The sequence below is a fragment of the Terrapene carolina genome, unplaced genomic scaffold, assembly GCF_002925995.2.
Source record: "Terrapene carolina triunguis isolate 2854851 unplaced genomic scaffold, T_m_triunguis-2.0 Scaffold68, whole genome shotgun sequence".
NCBI classification, from domain to species: domain Eukaryota; kingdom Metazoa; phylum Chordata; order Testudines; family Emydidae; genus Terrapene; species Terrapene triunguis.
This window is the reverse complement of record NW_020664419.1, coordinates 50193012-50212433: the sequence shown is the minus strand read 5'-3', so window position 1 is coordinate 50212433 and position 19422 is coordinate 50193012. Positions and strand designations below refer to the sequence as shown.

Genomic DNA, 19422 nt, shown 5'->3' with positions numbered 1-19422 from the left:
TCTCTCCGGTGTAATTCCATTAAAGTCAATGGAGTTACACCTGGGATGAATTTGGCCCATTGTGTTTTTTGTAATTTGCTCTAAGAGCCTTGTGAAATTATAGCCCTCGGAACTGATTAGAGCATGAGTGTGGTCATGCTCCTGCTGTCTTCCTGTCAATCTCCCAATCTCTATTAGGCTCCTGTACAGTCTTCTGGGATACTCTGATGAAAATCTCAATAAAATGTATTCAACTGTTTAAATTTTATTGACACTTTTGACACACTGTTCCCCACTGAGCTGCACAGAAGCCCAGTAGACAGCAAAGGATCTGCATCAGCACTAGGCTCTTGACCTCGGTGATTGAGAAAGCTGTAATTTCATGTGCTGCCTCCCCTAGAACTAGGGTGACCAGATGTCCCGATTTTATAGGGACAGTCCCGATTTTTGGGTCTTTTTCTTATATAGGCTCCTATTACCCCCCACTCTCATCCCGATTTTTCACATTTGCTGTCTGATCACCCTACCTACAACATCTAGGAAATAAAAACAACCCAGGAAACTACAGACCAGTTAGTTTAACTTCCATGCCAGGGAAGATAATGGCGCAAGTAATTAAGGAAATCATCTGCAAACACTTGGAAGGTGGTAAGGTGATAAGGAATAGCCAGCATGGATTTGTAAAGAACATATCATGTCAAACTAATCTGATAGCTTTCTTTGATAGGATAACGAGTCTTGTGGATAAGGGAGAAGCGGTGGATGTGGTATACCTAGACTTTAGTAAGGCATTTGATGTGGTCTCGCATGGTATTCTTATCGATAAACTAGGCAAATACAACTTAGATGGGGCTACTATAAGGTGGGTGCATAACTGGCTGGATAACCGTACTCAGAGAGTAGTTATTAATGGTTCCCAATCCTGCTGGAAAGGTATAACGAGTAGGGTTCCGCAGGGGTCTGTTTTGGGACTGGCTCTGTTCAATATCTTCATCAACGACTTAGATATTGGCATAGAAAGTACGCTTATTAAGTTTGCAGATGATACCAAACTGGGAGGGATTGCAACTGCTTTGGAGGATAGGGTCAAAATTCAAAATGAGCTGGACAAATTGGAGAAATGGTCTGAGGTAAACAGGATGAAGTTTAATAAAGACAAATGCAAAGTGCTCCACTTAGGAAGGAACAATAAGTTTCACACATACAGAATGGGAAGAGACTGTCTAGGAAGGAGTATGGCAGAAAGGGATCTAGGGGTTATAGTGGACCACAAGCTATATATGAGTCAACACTGTGATGCTGTTGCAAAAAAAGCAAACGTGATTCTGGGATGCATTAACAGGTGTGTTGTGAGCAAGACACGAGAAGTCATTCTTCCACTCTACTCTGCGCTGGTTAGGCCTCAGCTAGAGTATTGTGTCCAGTTCTGGGCACCGCATTTCAAGAAAGATGTGGAGAAATTGGAGAGGGTCCAGAGAAGAGCAGCAAGAATGATTAAAGGTCTAGAGAACATGACCTATGAAGGAAGGCTGAAAGAATTGGGTTTGTTTAGTTTGGAAAAGAGAAGACTGAGAGGGGACATGATAGCAGTTTTCAGGTATCTAAAAGGGTGTCATAAGGAGGTGGGAGAAAACTTGTTCATCTTAGCCTCTAAGGATAGAACAAGAAGCAATGGGCTTAAACTGCAGCAAGGGAGGTTTAGGTTGGACATTAGGAAAAGTTCCTAACTGTCAGGGTGGTTAAACATTGGAATAAACTGCCTAGGGAGGTTGTGGAATCTCCATCGCTGGAGATATTTAAGAGTAGGTTAGATAAATGTCTATCAGGGATGGTCTAGACAGTATTTGGTCCTGCCATGAGGGCAGGGGACTGGACTTGATGACCTCTCGAGGTCCCTTCCAGTCCTAGAGTCTATGAATCTATGAATCTGAACAAAGTGCATAATTGCAGCAGAGATGGCACGGCATATTCATGTGCACTGTCTGCCCTGTGACTCTGGACAAAAATACTGAAGGCAGGCAACATAAGTGAGCTAAAGCTCAAAGAAATCAGCTATAGCCAGTAAAGAAACAATAGGTCTTTGTCCTCAAGTGTTTACAGTGTATGGCTTGTTTTCACTGGTGCCTGTACAAGACAGAAAGAACAAATGCAAAGTGAGGTGCCGGCATTATGCCATGAATGTTTCAGGGATTAGATCGATGGGTTTTTCATTCCTTAAAGGGGTGGTTAGATAGAGCTCGGTGCAATTTATTCTAGACATACAGGGCGACATGGAAGAAACCCGAGCTGAACTAGGCAAATGCGCCAAAAGCAGCAGTGAAAAGGCAAATTTGGTGGAGTATGACTTGCAGGAGAGAGGGCACTGCACATGGCAATAATGGCAGCGATGTATGCAAGGATGGAGCTGGAAAGAGAACATAAGAACATAAGTACGGCCATACTGGGTCAGACCAAAGGTCCATCTAGCCCAGTATCCTGTCTACTGACAGTGGCCAATGCCAGGTGCCCCAGAGGGAGTGAACCTAACAGGTAATGATCAAGTGATCTCTCTCCTGCCATCCATCTCCACCCTCTGACAAACAGAGGCTAGGGACACCATTTCTTACCCATTGTGGCTAATAGCCATTAATGGACTTAACCTCCATGAATTTATCCAGGTCTCTTTTAAACGCTGTTATAGTCCTAGCCTTCACAACCTCCTCAGGTAAGGAGTTTCACAAGTTGACTGTGCGCTGTGTGAAGAAGAACTTCCTTTTATTTGTTTTAAACCTGCTGCCTATTAGTTTCATTTGGTGACCCCTAGTTCTTGTATTATGGGAATAAGTAAATAACTTTTCCTTATCTACTTTCTCCACATCACTCATAATTTTATATACCTCTATCATATCCCCCCTTAGAGCCTGAAAGACAAGGCGTTTGAATAATATATGGAAGAAGTGGGGGAGCCAATAGTGAGCACGAAGGAGAGGGATAGTGAGAGTGAGGCATAGTAGTGGGAAAAGATAATGATCTTGGCAGCTGCATTTTGGACTGAATGAGAGGGGAAGAGATGAGAGTGGGACAAACCAAAGAGGAGAAGGACAAACCAAAGAGGGTTGCAGTAACTGAAGCAATAGATTATGAGAGCATGGACTAATGTCTTGTATAATATAGCTCAGTGTAGTCATCACTCAGGGCACTTCTACATCAGAGCTGGCCTTAAGGAAAATGGCACCAGGGGCAAACTTGTATTTTGGTGCCCTTGGCCCCTGCAAGCTCCCCCCCACATTGCCCCTGGCCCCTGTGGGCTCCTCAACCCCCCCAGGGTCCCACTGCCTCAGTGCTGACTTTGTATTGAAAGAGGTGCCAGGGCTCAGCCCCAGCACAAATTAAGCACTGGCCAGGTGGCCAGGGAGTGGTGGCAGCTGGCTGGGCACCCAGCTCTGCCAGCAGCAGTGGAGAAGTAAGGGTGGCATGGTATAGTGTATTGCCTACCTTACTTTGTGCTGCTGCTGGTGGTGGCACTGCCTTCAGAGCTGGGCGCCTAGCCAGAAGCCACTGCTCTCTGGCCACCCAGCTCTGAAGGCGAAAAACCAGAAAACCGCTAAATTACCAGAAATCTGTCACACTATATCACATGACATGATTTGGGCAAAAAAAATATCAGCTTCAAAATGCTATACAGAACAACAGATCTTTCTGTGCATCATAAAAGACGCCACTTCCTAGAGCTTGTCTCTTATATCTGCTCTACCCGACTCGTTTAATACAATGCCATGAGAAAGGATCATTTATAGATCGGATTTCCTTCTTGCTGGTCTGCGATTGCAGAGTTAATATTTAAAAACAAACAGGATAAAGACTTATTTTACCCATTTTGTATTTGTACTTTTTTTAAAAAAAGAGTAGGAGGTAAGCAATCTAAAACAGAAGTACACTCTTTCCCACATTCCAGTAAATAGGATGGATACTGCATCATCTACTTCAGGAATTTCCACTATCCATAGCTGTGGAATTGGCATCTCAAGAGATTAAGGATTAAAAAACATATTCACAATAACCAGTCAAAAAGAATACAGAACACACAGAGTTTGCTTCTCCCAGGTTCTGTTGGTATAATTGCTAAGTTATACAACCACTTAACAACTATGTTAGCTAAAAAAAAAAGAGCAATAATATATAAACAAGTGCAAAAAAACATGCCATAACGGGTATAAATTTTGGGCTTGGACATACACTGATATTAATCAGTCTTTACAAAAATAATAATTTGATTGGGCTAGTCAGTATTGCAAAATTTGATTCCAGTGCTTATTCTGAAGAAATTATGTTTATAAGGAATGTATCTGTAGGGAAGTTCCTTCTGTGCAAACCCATACATTCTAGCTTTAACAACATTACACATCTGTGATGTGTGTCTCAGAATCGGCAAGAAAACATGCTCTCTCTCTCTCACAATACGTGCTATATATATATATATATATATAGCCAACAGGAGGCTGCCATATGTGATTTTATTTCAGGATACAAAGACTATATGGTAGAACATAGAATCATCCTTTACTCTTCATGGTAGCAGCAAAACATTAAAATGTTTGCAGACAAATCAACACAAATAAAGTGCTGCTCCGAAACTCTGAACTGCTGAGCAACATTAGGAGCTGGGGACAGATCTTGCAACCTTCATGAGTTCAATGGGATGAAGTGTACGAGTAAGGACTCCTTGCAGAGTTAAGGTTTCCGGATCAAGTATTTGGCTTCTGCTGATAGGTTTCGGCATACTCTCAAGAATAAAGTAAGGGAAGGAGAGAGCCCAGGCAGACAGAGGGAGAGATGGACCCATCTTGTGCTAGTGCAGAGAACTGAAAGATGGTAGTCACTGATAAAATTGAGAATGATTTCAGGCATCTAATCTGAGACGTATGCCTGAAATTATTTGTAAAATACACAATAATAACAGTAATAATGGATAACCCCTTCTCCCCTAACGCCATCCTGCGCCCCCTTCTCCCCTAACCCCATCCTGCGACCCCACCTGCCCCTAACCCCTGCACTGTGTCCCCTTCTCTCCTACCCCCTGCACCTCCTTCTGTGCCCCTAACCTCTGTACCCCCCTCCTGCGCCCACGTTGGGACACTGACCTGGATGCACAGAGCAGCTGGCATTGCTGCTTGCTCCCCCGCTCGAATGCTACTCCTCTGTCTCCCCTTAGTGGGGCTGTGAAGGAGGGAACGAGGATCAACACCAGGGCTCCCTGCATCCAGGTCACTTTCTCCAGCTGGGCTGCAGAAGGGGAGGGCAGGACAGAAGTTCTTGATGCTGGCCTCAGAGCACAGCCCATGTGTTGAAAGTGACCTTGACGCAGGGAGGCCCTGGCGTTGCTCCTTGCTCCCCCCCGCAAAGCCCCTTAGTGGGGCACAGAGCAACATTTGGGTGTGGGGGGGAAGCAGTATCTGTGCGTCACTGCTCCCCACCCCATTTCTCTGCCAGGAGGAAGCAGGGAGAAATCTGCCTCTCCCCGCCCCCCACGCATTGGCTCTGCAAGTTTGTGGCACTCCCCTGCCAGGCACCTGTGCACTGCCGCACAGCGTCTCCTTGACCACGGCACCCTTGGCAGTCACCCATGTGGCCCACTCCTAAGGCTGGCCTTGTCTACACTGCACTTAGACACCTGCAGCTGGCCTGTGCCAGCTGACTTGGGCTCATGGGGCTTGGGCTAAGGGGCTGTTTACCTGCGTGTAGACATTTGGGCTTGAGCCCAAGCCTGAGCTCTGGGCCCATCCCACCTCACAGGGTCCTAGAGCCTGTGCTCCATCCCACGCTCGAATGTCTACACTGCAATTAAACAGCCTTTTAGTTTGAGCCCCACAAGCCCAAATGAGCTGGCATGGGCCAGTCGTAGGTTTTTAATTGCAGTGTAGACATACCCTCAGTGCTTAGATACTAGAGTGAGCAGCAATGCAGAAAATCCACAAAACAGATAACACGACAACGTGTTTCAGTTCATCCTTTGTTAAGAAAATGGAGTTTTGTGACACTGGTTATTAATTCGTATTATAGTTCAGCAAGGCCCCGAGGCCCTAATCTGGATCAGGGCTCTGCCGTGCTAGATCCTGCACACACTGATCTTTCCTATCCACTTAGAGTGGTGGTATCCAACCTGCAGCTTTAGAGGTGCATGCAACTCTCATTAGGCCAGATCATCAGCTCCTGTTCTGTCCCATTCTTTGTGCCTCTTCCATGATGCAAACTGCAAAGATGGAAAACTGATGTAACAGGGCAGCTGGGGATTGCCCTGGCACAGAGGAATTCTTGGGTGGAGTAAAGCCATTACAGTTGACTCTCTGCTACCTGCTCCTGGCCCCCACTAGCACAGTGGACATTCTGCAGGCATGCAGGAGACAAGAGGAAGTAAGTCCACAATGTGCTGCACGCTGGTGATCCTGGACCAGTGTAAGATAGAGCAGGCCTAGAATCACAGCCCCATTTTGCAGCAGGGCAGTATCTCTACATTAAGGATTTGTCCCAGCATAGCAACACTGGTTTGTAGTTACACTCATACAATTTTCCCTCATCTAGATAAGCCTATTGACTCAGTGATCAGGGGACCATACAGTTCCAAGGGCATATGGTCACTGGGCTGTTGGCTGTATGTGGAGCAACCACAGTGCAGCAAATCCTGACAACCATATCCATGTGAGTTTTGTACTATAGAACTTGTTTCTATGGTGATGAAATTGCTTTTTGTGAAATCCTACAGGAGTACAGGATGCTCATTAAGCAGACATTCTTTTGATTTGTAGGTAAGGTGTGGTGCACAGGACCTGAGTCTCCATTCTCTTAGCATAAATCCATTGACTATGGTGGGATTACTCAGGACAGGGGTAAACTCAGTCCAAGTCAGTGGAGAGTCAGGCCAAGAGTGATCTTCACGGCCCTGAGCTTGGAATGGGTGGAGACAGCTCAAGGGTGGGCCAGTGGAAAAGTGGGTGAGATCCCAGGAGACCTACCAGGGGGCAGTTCCCATTAACCTCCACAAAGGAACCATATAAGTTGATCCAGGCACTAGGCTGGAGTAGCCTCCATCGAGCAGCTCCAACTGCTTCCCTTACATCTCCTCAATTCTCTGCCCAGCTGAACTGGCATTTGGGTTTGGTTTTCCCTCAAAGAAGGTATTTGGCAACTGTGCAGAGAGGGCACACATTTTAGATACACCAGGGTGGTGCCATCAATGGAGACAAAGAAAAATAATAGTAATTACAATTGGGAACAGGGATATCATTGTGGTACTGGAGTCAAGAGATTTAGGTTCTATTCTCAATTCCACCACAGACTTACTGTGTGACCAGGGACAAGTCCCTTAACCGCCACATACCTCAGTCTGCAAAATGGGGACACCTAATGAATTTATCTCACAGGGTTGCTGTGAAGCTAAATTCCTTAGCTGTGAAATGCCAAAAAAAAAAAAAAAAAAAAAAAAAACCCTACCCAGTACAGGAGCAGCAATTACTTTTGTGATATGCAGAGGTGTGCTGCTGTAAGAAATTGTAAAAATAGCTTTTTAATGGAGGTTTCAAAAGGTACTTTAAAAAGTTGAGTGAAACTCCGCAACCTTTCTATCCATTTAATTAAGTGCTTGAAGTTCCCATTTCAAGGCATGTAAAGCAATAATACAAAAAGAGCAAAGACAAGATGAGATTGATCTGTACCAAGCCCATTTTATTAAACACAACATTAAAATGAGATTCAGTGCAAATCACTGAACTTTTTCATTTGAATGTCTTTATTTTCAGAAAAAACAGTTGTGTATTTAAGGTCCTGGGACCAAATTCACCTCTGCTGTTACTTCCTATAGTCGGTAGATTACACCAGGGTTCAGTTTAGCTTTGAATTACCACAAGCCATCTGTCACAGTTTCAGGGCAACAGCACCTGTCTCCCCCACTCCATTCTAGGAGTGCCCAGTCAGATCTCAAGTCTCCAGCCAGCATCTGTCTCTGGGCAGCATCTGTCTCTGCGCAGCGACCCCTGTCCCTTACTCCCTTCTGACTGGGGAATTTTAAGGCTGTACAGCCCCATCTTACACTGTGATACCCCCAGCAAGCCAATGTGCCTACAGGCCAGCACCTGTGCATGGCTTTCTCTCTCCAAGGGCTATGAACAGTGTGTTGCCAGCAGTTTCTAGCTACTACACAGTGCTTTCTAAGGGCAGGTCTACACTACGGGGCTAAGTCAACCTAATTATGCAACTCCAGCTACATGAATAACGTAGCTGGAGTCTACATACCTTAGGTCGACTTAGTGCTGTGTCTACACTGCGCTGGGTCAACGGGAGAAACTCTCCGTCGACTTACCTTATGCTTCTTGTTCCAGTGAAGTACTGGAGTCAACCGGAGAGCGATCAGCGGTTGATTTAGCGGGTCTTCACTAGACCCACTAAATCAACCCCCAGTGGATCAATAGCTGTGCGTCAATACCCCAGTAAGTGGAGACAAGCCCTAAGCAAGCACATTCATTCTTAAGGGAAAAGTATTAGAGAGAACATAATAAAGACAAAAGACGGATTTAAACACACACTAAATCTATCAGGAGTCACCCATTAGTTTTATGTGACCCTAGTAGGCTAAAGTGTTTCCAACCCTTCCTCAAAATTTGGGTCCTTCCTTGGACAGAAGCTCCTGTCTGGTCGCTGGATCAGAAAGATAGCCTTGAGTCAGTTTAAACCCAGCCTTTTTATATCAAAAACCCATTCTTTGCCTATTGGTCTCTGGAATACCCAGTTTGTACCAGTATATGCAAACCTCCCCAGAAATGGTACCTGTCTGGAGGTGTTTACTGGTTGAGTGACTCACCTTAATCATTCTCCATTATTTTTAATTCCTGGAGGAGGTGAGTAACACCCCACCACCACCTCTGTCCCCAGAGTTGCATGCAATCTCTGGTCCACAGTAATACATGAACCATTCATAAAACTTAATACACTGTTTCCCCAAAGCTACTGCATGGAGTTGCAGTATCTGTCATACTATCTAAAGTTTTTCAACATCAGCCATATGAACATAATGAATCTTTAGTCTTTCTTCAGCAGAACACACAGACTTTGAGCTTGTGTCCAAAAATCTTACACTCTTCTTATGGTTTGACTTTAGTGATGACTCAGACAATGAACATCAGCCTAAGCTTGGCTGTTCCTAAAACTTCTTTGCTGAGACCTCTCCATCCTAGCCCTGGGCTTTCTCATTCACCTCCCCTATAGTCTAGGTGGAGTTAATGAGTTGCACCTGCCACGGCAGAATGTCATCAGCTTGCTGCAGGTTTCCAACATCTGCTAATTGGATGGGTTAACAGAAGAACTCTGCCACCCTATTACAGCCCAGCCCTGTAGTATCTAAATACTGCACAGGAAAATTAGGTCTGCACTAGGATGGATGTAAGCATATCCTTAAATGCTTTTCTGAATCAGGGCCTATGTCTGTACTGAATAGTTTTATGGTAATGCCAGATACTTTTTTCTTAGGTCTTGGAGCTGGGAGTTGTTAACCACAGTTTCTGAGTCTGATTTTATTTTACACTTTAGGCTAATTCTAGTGTAAATACTGTTGGGTAACAGGACAGCATGGTTTACAGTGGTACTCTGTAATATCCTGGGTACCTAAAGAGTTTCCTTCTCACCCCAGATACAGTCTAAACACATTGTCCCCACAATCACAGCACTGGGGTGAAATCCTGCCCCACTGAAATCAATGGGATTTTTGCCATTGATTTCCATGGGAGCAGGATTTCATGCTGATATGTAAGCTGAAGCGGTTAATGAGTGAAGACATAAGCCTTCATACAAGTGGGAGGAGGTAAGGACGGCCTGGATCCACAAGGGACTAAGGTGTTGTGACACTGAGCGCACCTAGAAAATCACTGGAACAATGTGGGATCCACAAAGCCTGAGTGAGGTGCCCAGGTTCCCTATACAATGCATGGAGAGAGATGGGCACCTTAGAATGTGATCTACAGAAGCTAGCATACTAGGTGGGAAGCCACCTAAGTTAGCCAATGGGAGATGCTAACCAGAAGGCTGTGCCCTCAGCCCCGTCCCTCTCACAGAGCTTGGCACTTAAATCCAGGCTGCAGGAAGGCCCTATTTCTGCTTGTGATCCTCAGTCAGGAACCCCTATCCTGGAGTCAGGTGACTGAGGTGCCTAAGTTGAGAGTGAGTTAGGCACCTCCCTTGCTCCACACCTGGAGGATGACCTGGTGGGGGCAGCAGCAGCACCCTTATCACTTTTTTTTAGCCTAGTGGTTAGATCACTCACTGGGAAGGCGTGAGAGCTAGGCTGAATTCCGAGTCTGACAGATGGGGAGCAAGGATTTGAACAGGGGTTTTCTAACTCTCAGGAGAGTGCCCTAACACTGCTATGGGCTAGTCTAATATAGTGCTCTCTCTCTCTGTGTGAATATATCAAGAGAAAGAGACAGCTTGAAGCTTGCTCTATAGCTTAGTGGTTAGGGAATGAACCTGGGGAGTGAGAAACCCAGCATCCAGCCCCCCCTACTCCAACAGCTATTTAATTATTTATACAAAGCTTAATGGTTTCATTAGTAGAGATTGAGAGACTCCTCCCCCCCCCGAACACACACGTCGGACGATGCGATGCGCTCAATGCTAGCAGCCCCCTATTTAAATCCCTTCTCTACCTCAAGCAAAGGAAGGATTGACCCTGGCTCTCCCGCATCCCAGGGGAAGGCTCTAACCACTGGGCTAAGGGTTATAAGGTGGACAGCAGCAGCACCACCTCCATCTGGATTTTGAATGGGGTCTGATCCCTTACGTGTGCTCTGAGCTCACCTACTGGATCAGGTGCCACAGGTGAGAGAGATGCTCCTCTGCCAATCTTCTCCTGTTTCGTGGATCGCACTGGGGCTTAGGACAGAGATAGGTGCCCAGACTCCTAGAGTGAGGCAGCAGTGTACGTGCCCAGAGGCAGAAACATAGGTGCCTAGGGAAATTTTACCCTGAAAACTTAGGTGCCAAGTAAGGTTCAGCACCTACAGGGTTAGGTGGCAGCGGAGCAGTTCTGTGGATTGCAGTAGAGCCTAAAACTGGGATTTAGGCACCCAGGTACCTTTGTGGATTTTGGCTGAGGCACTTGCATCGAAAAAGATGCTTCCAGCTTCTTCTTCAGACTTTACAATGAAGTCCTGGTTGTACATAGCCAGCCAGCTTCATTATAACACATTTAAAGACCAGATATGTTCTCTCTCTTTCTCTATCAGTTTCAAATGTGTAGTTTCCACTTTGCAAGAGCATCATCTTGTGAGTCAAGAGTGATGTGATGGTACATTATCAGTACACATAGCATCCTGATTTCCTCTTTCCCCTGCTCGGGGTTTCAGATATCTCATTTTACAAACCCTGAAGGAATTTAGGATTAAAGAAAAACTTTGCTGTGTGCCGCTGCCATCTGCTGCTAATCTCTCCCTTTGGAAGATGCAGGGGGTCTTATTTGATCATATATTTAGTCCACTGCAGTTCTTCAGCTCAATTTGCATGGTCGATTGAATCCTTCTCTTATGATAATATCAGCCTTGCTGCTCCAAGTTTGGTACAAGTCTGCTCATTATGCATCTTGGCAGGTTTTTTGAGGCTGTTGGCAAGGGCTTCAGTTCCAGCACTAGCAAGAAAATTATGCTTTATTTTTCTGTCAATGTAAAAGGTTTGTGCGTGCTTCAAGTCAGCCATTAGGTTACAGAGTCAGACAACTGTTCTCGATAGGATGTGTTCCATGTTAGAGAACAGAAGCTCGAACTTGTTCTGAAGAGATCTAAGTACAGATGACTAATGGGCTATTTCCAGAGCCACCTCTGTATCCCCTCAGTTGCCCACACCTTCACAGTATACATGAAGAACACATCACATCTGAATGTGGGATTGCTGGAAATGGCCATGCAAGGAATTCTGAGTGTAGAAATGCTGGATGGTTATTGTATTTGTTATTATATTTATTTTTGATGGTACATATTTTTGGTTTCCGAAGTATTTAATTAAAATAAACCACCACAATGTATGTCAAAAGAGAACATTTAGTGCTATAGAGACAAATATTTGTTTAAATGAAGACCAGAAAGAACTTTAAACTAAAAAGGATGTGTCCATAAATATATTATAAAGAGCACACAGTGGTTTTCTTCTTTAATCATCAAAAGTGAGAGGAAGAAAGGGCTCAAAAGCACCAAATATTTGGCTTTAGGGTCATGACTGCAGGGTCCAGAAGGAAATCATCATAACCTCCAGGCACAGCATTGTACAACTGTCTAGGTGCACCGTGGGGAGGGAGGTGAGCCTTGTTCAGAAGCATCTAGTATGGACCATGGTAGGGTGGCAGGTAGGGTGACCAGACAGCAAGTGTGAAAAATTGGGACAGTGGGTGGGGGGTAATAGGAGCCTATATAAGAAAAAGACCCCAAAATCAGGACTGTCCCTATAAAATCGGGACATCTGGTCACCCTAGTGGCAGGATACTAGACATAATGGACCAGTGGTCTGCTCCAGTATAGAGATTCCTGTGTTATTTTCAAATGTGTGCATGATTTTCTTACAGAAAAGCTTGCTATGCTGAACAAATTCCATGGCAAATAACTACATCCAGGAATCAGGAACAGCAACGTACATGAGGGCAACATGTCTAGGTTGTCTTTGATCACAAAGATAATTAAAAAACTAATGCTGAAAGAATATGTCTTAACAGCCTTTGATCCAACAATCAAGAAAAGTTGTTTTCATTTGCATCTGTCCTAGGTAAGTTTTATAACTATAGGGCCCCTCTCAATCCATTAGCATCTTCTGGCCTTGTACTTTTGGATGATTAAAGGGAGGTTAAGTCCTCTTCTGGCCCAAGAAAACTTTGCTGGATCAGGGTTTTGATCTTTTACTACATAAATGCTGCAGGGGAATGTATGAGCTAGCCTATTAACCTGTTCTTTAATCAGAAATCCCTCAGGCACTGGACTGAGCCCTGGAAAAGGGGAAGGAAGAAGTGAGAGACAGAGCAAGCACTTGACACCAGGTGTGCTTCTATGAATGGGCAGAATCTCGTTGCCTCCAATGAGGTCATTAGTTACATCCGTGTGCAGTGTGGTTAAGTGAGTTTAGCAATATCTATCATCCATTCTGCTCCTTCCATTTCATGCTTCACAGTTTAATTTCATTTCCACCTCTGAAGTATAGCAGAGTTGTTAGCTATCCTGTTTTTCAGATGCCACTTCAAATTCAATTACAGCTTTATTCTGTCATTTGATATATCAGTGAAAGGGAAACAATCAAAAAGATTGACACTGATCATAATCTGAATTGTCATGCCCAACCCTTGACAGAATAATGAGTTAGAGATGATGTCAGTCATTCCAGGGCTCATGACATGCCAAACTGCCACAGAAGAGGCAGCAAAAATGGTAGTTCTTTCACTGTTTGTGAATGAGACAATATGCAGTACTCTGCAGAACAAATTTCTCTGCTTTTCTCACCATATGTGTGGACAGATGGATTACTCTTTCACTCACACACAATTTTAGAGTGAATATTTGTGGCTGTCCAAAACCTACTTCTAGAGAACAAAGACAGTATCTCAGGAATTTTACTATTTCTATAGAATATGTTGCACTTTATTTTTGCATACAAAAATGCATTCTGTTTAAATTCAGCGCTGTAGTAAAGGAGATTTCTCTTTCAACCACTTTATTATTTTATTTTTGACCATTTGGGCTGTAGTACATTTTAGCACAGGCTATTTTCAGCAACTGAAAAGTTTTTGCAGCATCAAGTGGAATTCCTTCTCTGCTTAATTTGTTTTAATAAACCATAACAAAACATATACATTAACAGATAAAAGAAAAACAAAGATGTGGCGCAAACTAATAAGTGCATGGTAGCCGTGTGTCCTTCATTCCTCTAGCATGTTGAGATAGGCAAGCTTGTGTGAGAACAAATGAGGATGAAAATAATCTTCTGTTCTAATAGACACAAGAGCTGCATTGTGAAAAAATATCATTTTAACAGTTTGTTCTCCCACTTTCTTCAACTAAAGGCAGTCTTTCGAAATCACAATGATAACAAAATAGACACAAGTAAATGTGTTCCAATACTGTAAATAAAACACATTCTTGCCAATGGGATATGAAGAACTATTTAAAAATTGAATTCAGGGCAATAAGTAATAAGCTACTCTTACTACAAAGAAGAGCAACCGATAAAACAATCTGAACAAAGCTTACACCTACTATTGATATATCAGAAGGTTAAATTAAGCAACTGGTTTATTAAAATATAATATACATGCTGTATTACTTGAACCTACACCACATCATATATTCAAGTAGTGTGTGTGTGTGGGTGAGGGTGAGGAATATATTGCTAACAAGGTTGAAACACGGAGCTAAGCAGCCTACTCGGCAGTTATTGATAGACAAATTCTTCCATCCAAAAATACAGAGGTTATATAGTGGTCTGAGTCTATATTGTAGGGAAGGGATGCAGAGAGTCTACACTGCAACAGGACTATCTGGAGGTATTCTGACCAACTGAGCCTCTGCCTCTGGAGAGTTATGGGTTGGGCACATCAGAGCAAGAGCTCTGCCACCATTTCAGAAGTGAAGCATACATTCCGCCCATCTCATACCTGGATAAGTGCAGAAGGGTGGGGTAGTCAGTGTCTTGTCTGCAACCCTCCCTTCCCAGACCCATTTGGAGAGTCTAACACTGCGGGCAGACCTCAGGAAGTACAACTATAGACAGCCACTAAGCCGGGCAGAAAAGGAGAGCGGCTCTTTGCCATGCTCCCTGCTTGCATGCCTAGGGCTCAGCCAGCTCTTTTAAACTTAATGAGAGATTCTCATTGACTTCAACTGGAGCTGGATCAAATCCTGACATAAAGTGAGCCAATGTCCACAAGGAGTGGGTTTAGGAGGTAAATTCTGATTTCCATACATGAATCATGCAATGTTTCCAAAGTACACTCTTCCCTTTCAAATATTTTTCTGATATTAGGATCCTAAGACAACTTCTAAGAAATGTCTTGCCCTGTGCTAGAATAGCATTTTTTATTTCTTATTCATTTTGCAAATGAAAGTCCACAACTCATACTGACATTATCAGTGCTGACTTCTGCCGTCACCAATTTAATGGAGCATGGGGATCTGAACTCCAACAGGATTCCAGTATACAAAAATGAGAATACCATCTGCATTTTCTCATCTTATACTTAATAGCACAGGTATGGCTGACTTTTAGTTATTGCAGAAGCCTCTTAAGCACATTAGAATATAATGGTTACAGTAAATTAGAACCTGCCACAAAACTGGATGTTTCTGTCCTTCTTTTCCTCTTTATAGCTTTGGCAGTATTGGAGGACTTCTCAGAATACAAAGTGCCTACAAATCACTTGTGCCACTTCAGTATATCTCAGTACTGTGACTAGCATTCACAAAGTTGTTAAGCAAGTCCAAATAGCCAGAAAAGCATGATACCATACCTGCTCATAGCTAAAATGATTTGCCATGGCTTCCAGAGGAGTGGACAGGAATGGTCATTGAGATTAATGATCGAATAGGAGAGGTTCCTGAATTCTGCGATGGATTTTTCCACATAAATATTAAAGTTCTAAGGGAGACTTTCATGCAGGAGCATGTTCATGGCTTTCTCCTGCCACCATACCTCAGTCTGCCTCCTGCTGACACTGCTACTGGTGCTTTTTTGATGCTGTTAGGCCTAGTTGCTCTGAAGCGCTGCCATTGCTGTAGTCTGCTCTTTCCACATTGTGTGCAGCAAAGCGGAGCGATAGCAGGACTGACCCAGCAGCAGTGGTCTCACTATTCATTTTTGCTTTAAGGCTTTGCCCATGTGAATTCACATTTTTGCAAGTGAGAATTTGCACATTTCAAAAGGTTGCAAAAACTATCATTTTCCCCAGGGAATGCTGTTATTTGTGGATAAAAAATAAGTTGAAATTCTATAGAGAAGTAAGTGTTCCCATACTAGCTCTGTGCAAGAGCACACCTCCTTTGTAATGAAAACACTTTGTTGCCTCTAAAATCAAATAGCCCTTTTAGTGGAAATCAGTGAAAAACTGAAGGGAAGCCACAAACCATTTTGCTTTTTATAGTGATCTACCTTCAAATTCAACATATCACAGTGGAAGAAAGCAGAGAATGAACTAACATGCATAACATCCCCAAGTGTTTTTAATATACTTGGCAATGAAGGCTACAGGGAGAAAGAGAGATTCACATATGAAAAGAGAGTCCAGGATGCTAGTGGCCTCTGAACTCAGACATTTGCATAGCAGCCTAACTTGTCAACTGTTTTATACAATGCCTAAAGTGATAATACACAGTGCTGCATATTTCTTTGTGACACGTACTTTGGAGGAGATGGGCGAAGAGCTGACAAATTGGAACACTGCCTAATGTACTGTGACCAACACGTAATCCACCATTTGAACCATGAGCAACATATCTACAATAGACATGACCCCACTCCGTTTGGTTTAGATCATGCCTCATCTTTCCTTGCATAGCTGCTTAACTCTGTGGAAGTCCATAAAAGAAGGACCATGCTAATGAGGTTCAGACTCAGCCAGGAGTTTTATTACTAGTTTGATAGAAAGACACATTAAATGTCAACATCAAGTCCACAGATCAGCTGTGCAATGTTTTTATTCTAAACCTGTTCAGATGGATGATTTGATGTGTACTTGGTTTTCATGGCCACCATTTCGTAGAGGGTAATTTGTCTTGGACAAGCCACTGACACTTACTGTACAATATGCTGAAAAAATCCTTGATGCTGTTCCAAATATGTGGAAGATAGAAAATAAATGGGGAGAAACTCAGATGATTCCCCAAGGACTAAGAAATGGTACCAGCAGTGTTTGCTCCTAATTCTTACAGATACCCTAAGATTCTTTCTATTCTGGTACTTTGTTTTCAATGCTTTATGTCACAGGTAGCAGTGATTACTAACTAGACATGTCAAATGCTGACACCTTCTCCCCATGTGTCTGTACTCCTCTGAAATACGTTCAGAGCTGTATTTCCTGCATTAATGGACAAGCAACTTGAACACTGCTGACTCTTTTGGGGTCACAAATTGAGGCACCATTGACTGGTTAGAGAAAGTAACACTGCCTGAAAAAGAAAATGGCAATTGAATTTCAATGGATTCTGTAAAGTTAAAATCGTAGCTGCTACTTCTCTCTGCAGAGCCACCATTGACATCAGTGGTGGCAGAATCAGATCTCTCTAAAAATAAATCTTGCCTGTGTTCAAATTAAACCTTCAATTATTTAAATCAACAGAATTTTAAAAATCTTACTTACTTTAAACTATTTGTGCTGTTTTTAAAAAGTGTATTTCTTGCAGCTCAGACCAAGAAATATATGAGTAAACTTACTTTGATGTGTTGTTAGTTGTCACTTTCCTGTTCTCATGCATTGCTAACATGTTTGGTTTGAAAACATGGCAAGGGAACATGCTTTTTAAAAATGGTTCACTGGAATTTAAAGCAGCTTCATGAAAACATTTAGTCTTAGGTTTGTAAAAGCTTATTTTTACAAAAACCTAAATGTGGAGCAAATTTAATCCGGTAATGTCCTTTAAGATGGCTTTTTCCAGACAACATCTGAGTGTATCTTAGACATATTATTGGTTCTCTTCCTTTTCCTGCTTCATTCTTAGAATCAGTTTGCTTAGTCAATTCTTCCTCCTCAGCTTTCTCCTTGTCACTAGAGATGGAGATTGTGCTGTTACTTGCTTTTTCACTTTGCCACTATGTTATCTTGGTGCTATTTCAAAACAAAGAAGGGGCCCAATTCTGCTTCCATAGAATTCAATGACAAAACTCCCATTGACATCAGAAGAGTAAAATTAGGCCCCAATTCATTTTAACGGGCTCTCCTTTGGATTCCCAACTCATTACTAAACTCTGCCATTGTTACTTTTGTATTTGTCTGAAACATTGTTCAGATTTCAAGGGGTTCAGGATTTTTTTGCTTTAATCAACAGTTATACAGTTTTTGTGTTTTGCATTAAAGTGTATTATTAATTTTCTTACCATCCAAGCTGTGACAAAATCTCCCATCCAAGTCCCCACTGCAGCAACCTTCATAAAACTTTCGTTCCTGATGCCCATAAAGTCTGTTATGATGTATGCCCTGTGGAAATAAGCACACAGACTGTAAGTTACACACATTTATTTGTTTTACTGAGGGAAAAATATTTTTAACATGAAAGATCTTCCAGCTTTTGTATGACCACATATTCGGCCAGATCTCACATCTACAGGGGTCAGTTCCAATTAGAGATGGAGAAGTGAATATGGTTGTACAACCGTGTCATTTTTTAAGCCAAAGATTGACAAAAACTTCTGAAGACTGTAAGAAGAGTTCTACACTTTTCACCTCTCCCTGAGCACAAACAGAACTGTAGCATTCTGTCAATTGGAGAGCTCCCATAAAAAATAAAGTCCTTTCATCGCTCTTTAAAAATAATTGAGCCACCTGACCTTAAATTCTGTGAGTCGTACAACCATGTGTCTTTTAACTTAAGAGTACATATACCCTTCATTTAATTCTAGTGAGAAGCAATTGTCTCATGTTCTTGTTAAATTTCAAAATCTCCATGGACATACTTTATCTAAAAATGAACAGAAATGTATTTTCACACATATTAAGCTATGTTCAGGGAAGGACTGTGAGTTAACAAAAAAACAAAACAAAACCCCCCATTCTACTCAAGAAATGGATCAAATGGAATATGTAACATCACACAATGGTCTTCTATCCACTTCAAGCTCAGTACAAAGGGACAAGTTGGGAACAACCTATACCCGTGCTAAATTTGAAGTATCTTTCTTACTCACAGCTTAGGGCATATTTATTTCCTTTGTTAGCAATCCTGGTTTATTTTTTAAAGAAAAGCTTGTTCTCACTTATTTATGTAAGAGCTAATATGTTGAACAATAATGGGTCTTACATTGTATCTTTTCAAGTAAACATGTATTTACAGGCTTCTTAAAACAACAGACTATATAAATGTTACGCATGTTCAAGGATGTGGATGATGAAGCCAACTGACTAACAACTTCTTGGAAACTAGTGTTATCTATTGTGCAAATCTATCTAAATGCTTATTATCCCTCACCATAGAATCTGACCCAGTCTGAGCAAGGAACACACTGACCCAGATAAAATCCACACATGCTGTGAAAGGTCAAACTTGTTCTTTTCTGGGGTTTGGCTTTATTGAGAACTCAAATAATAATAAAGAGCATAAAGCTCAGGCACACCAACTTTTCTTATAAACTGGTCCTATTAATAAGCCACGCCTTCCACCATGAATTAGCAGAACTTGCTCAACCACTTTCAGTAGGTTCTAACTTCTGCAGACAGAGTGGTACCCATATATAGACTCATTAACTCAC

General features: G+C 42.6%; 1 protein-coding gene across 2 annotated transcripts in view; it reads right to left on the bottom strand.

Annotated features, from left to right (window-relative positions):
* Window positions 1–19422, bottom strand: part of TMEM117 (transmembrane protein 117) — a 317267-nt gene that overhangs the window by 139304 nt on the left and 158541 nt on the right. For both annotated transcript variants that reach the window (XM_026648765.1, XM_029910852.1), the window contains exon 3: window positions 18055–18154. In XM_026648765.1, coding sequence (XP_026504550.1) covers window positions 18055–18154 — 100 coding nt within the window. The remainder of the gene's footprint in view (window positions 1–18054; window positions 18155–19422) is intronic.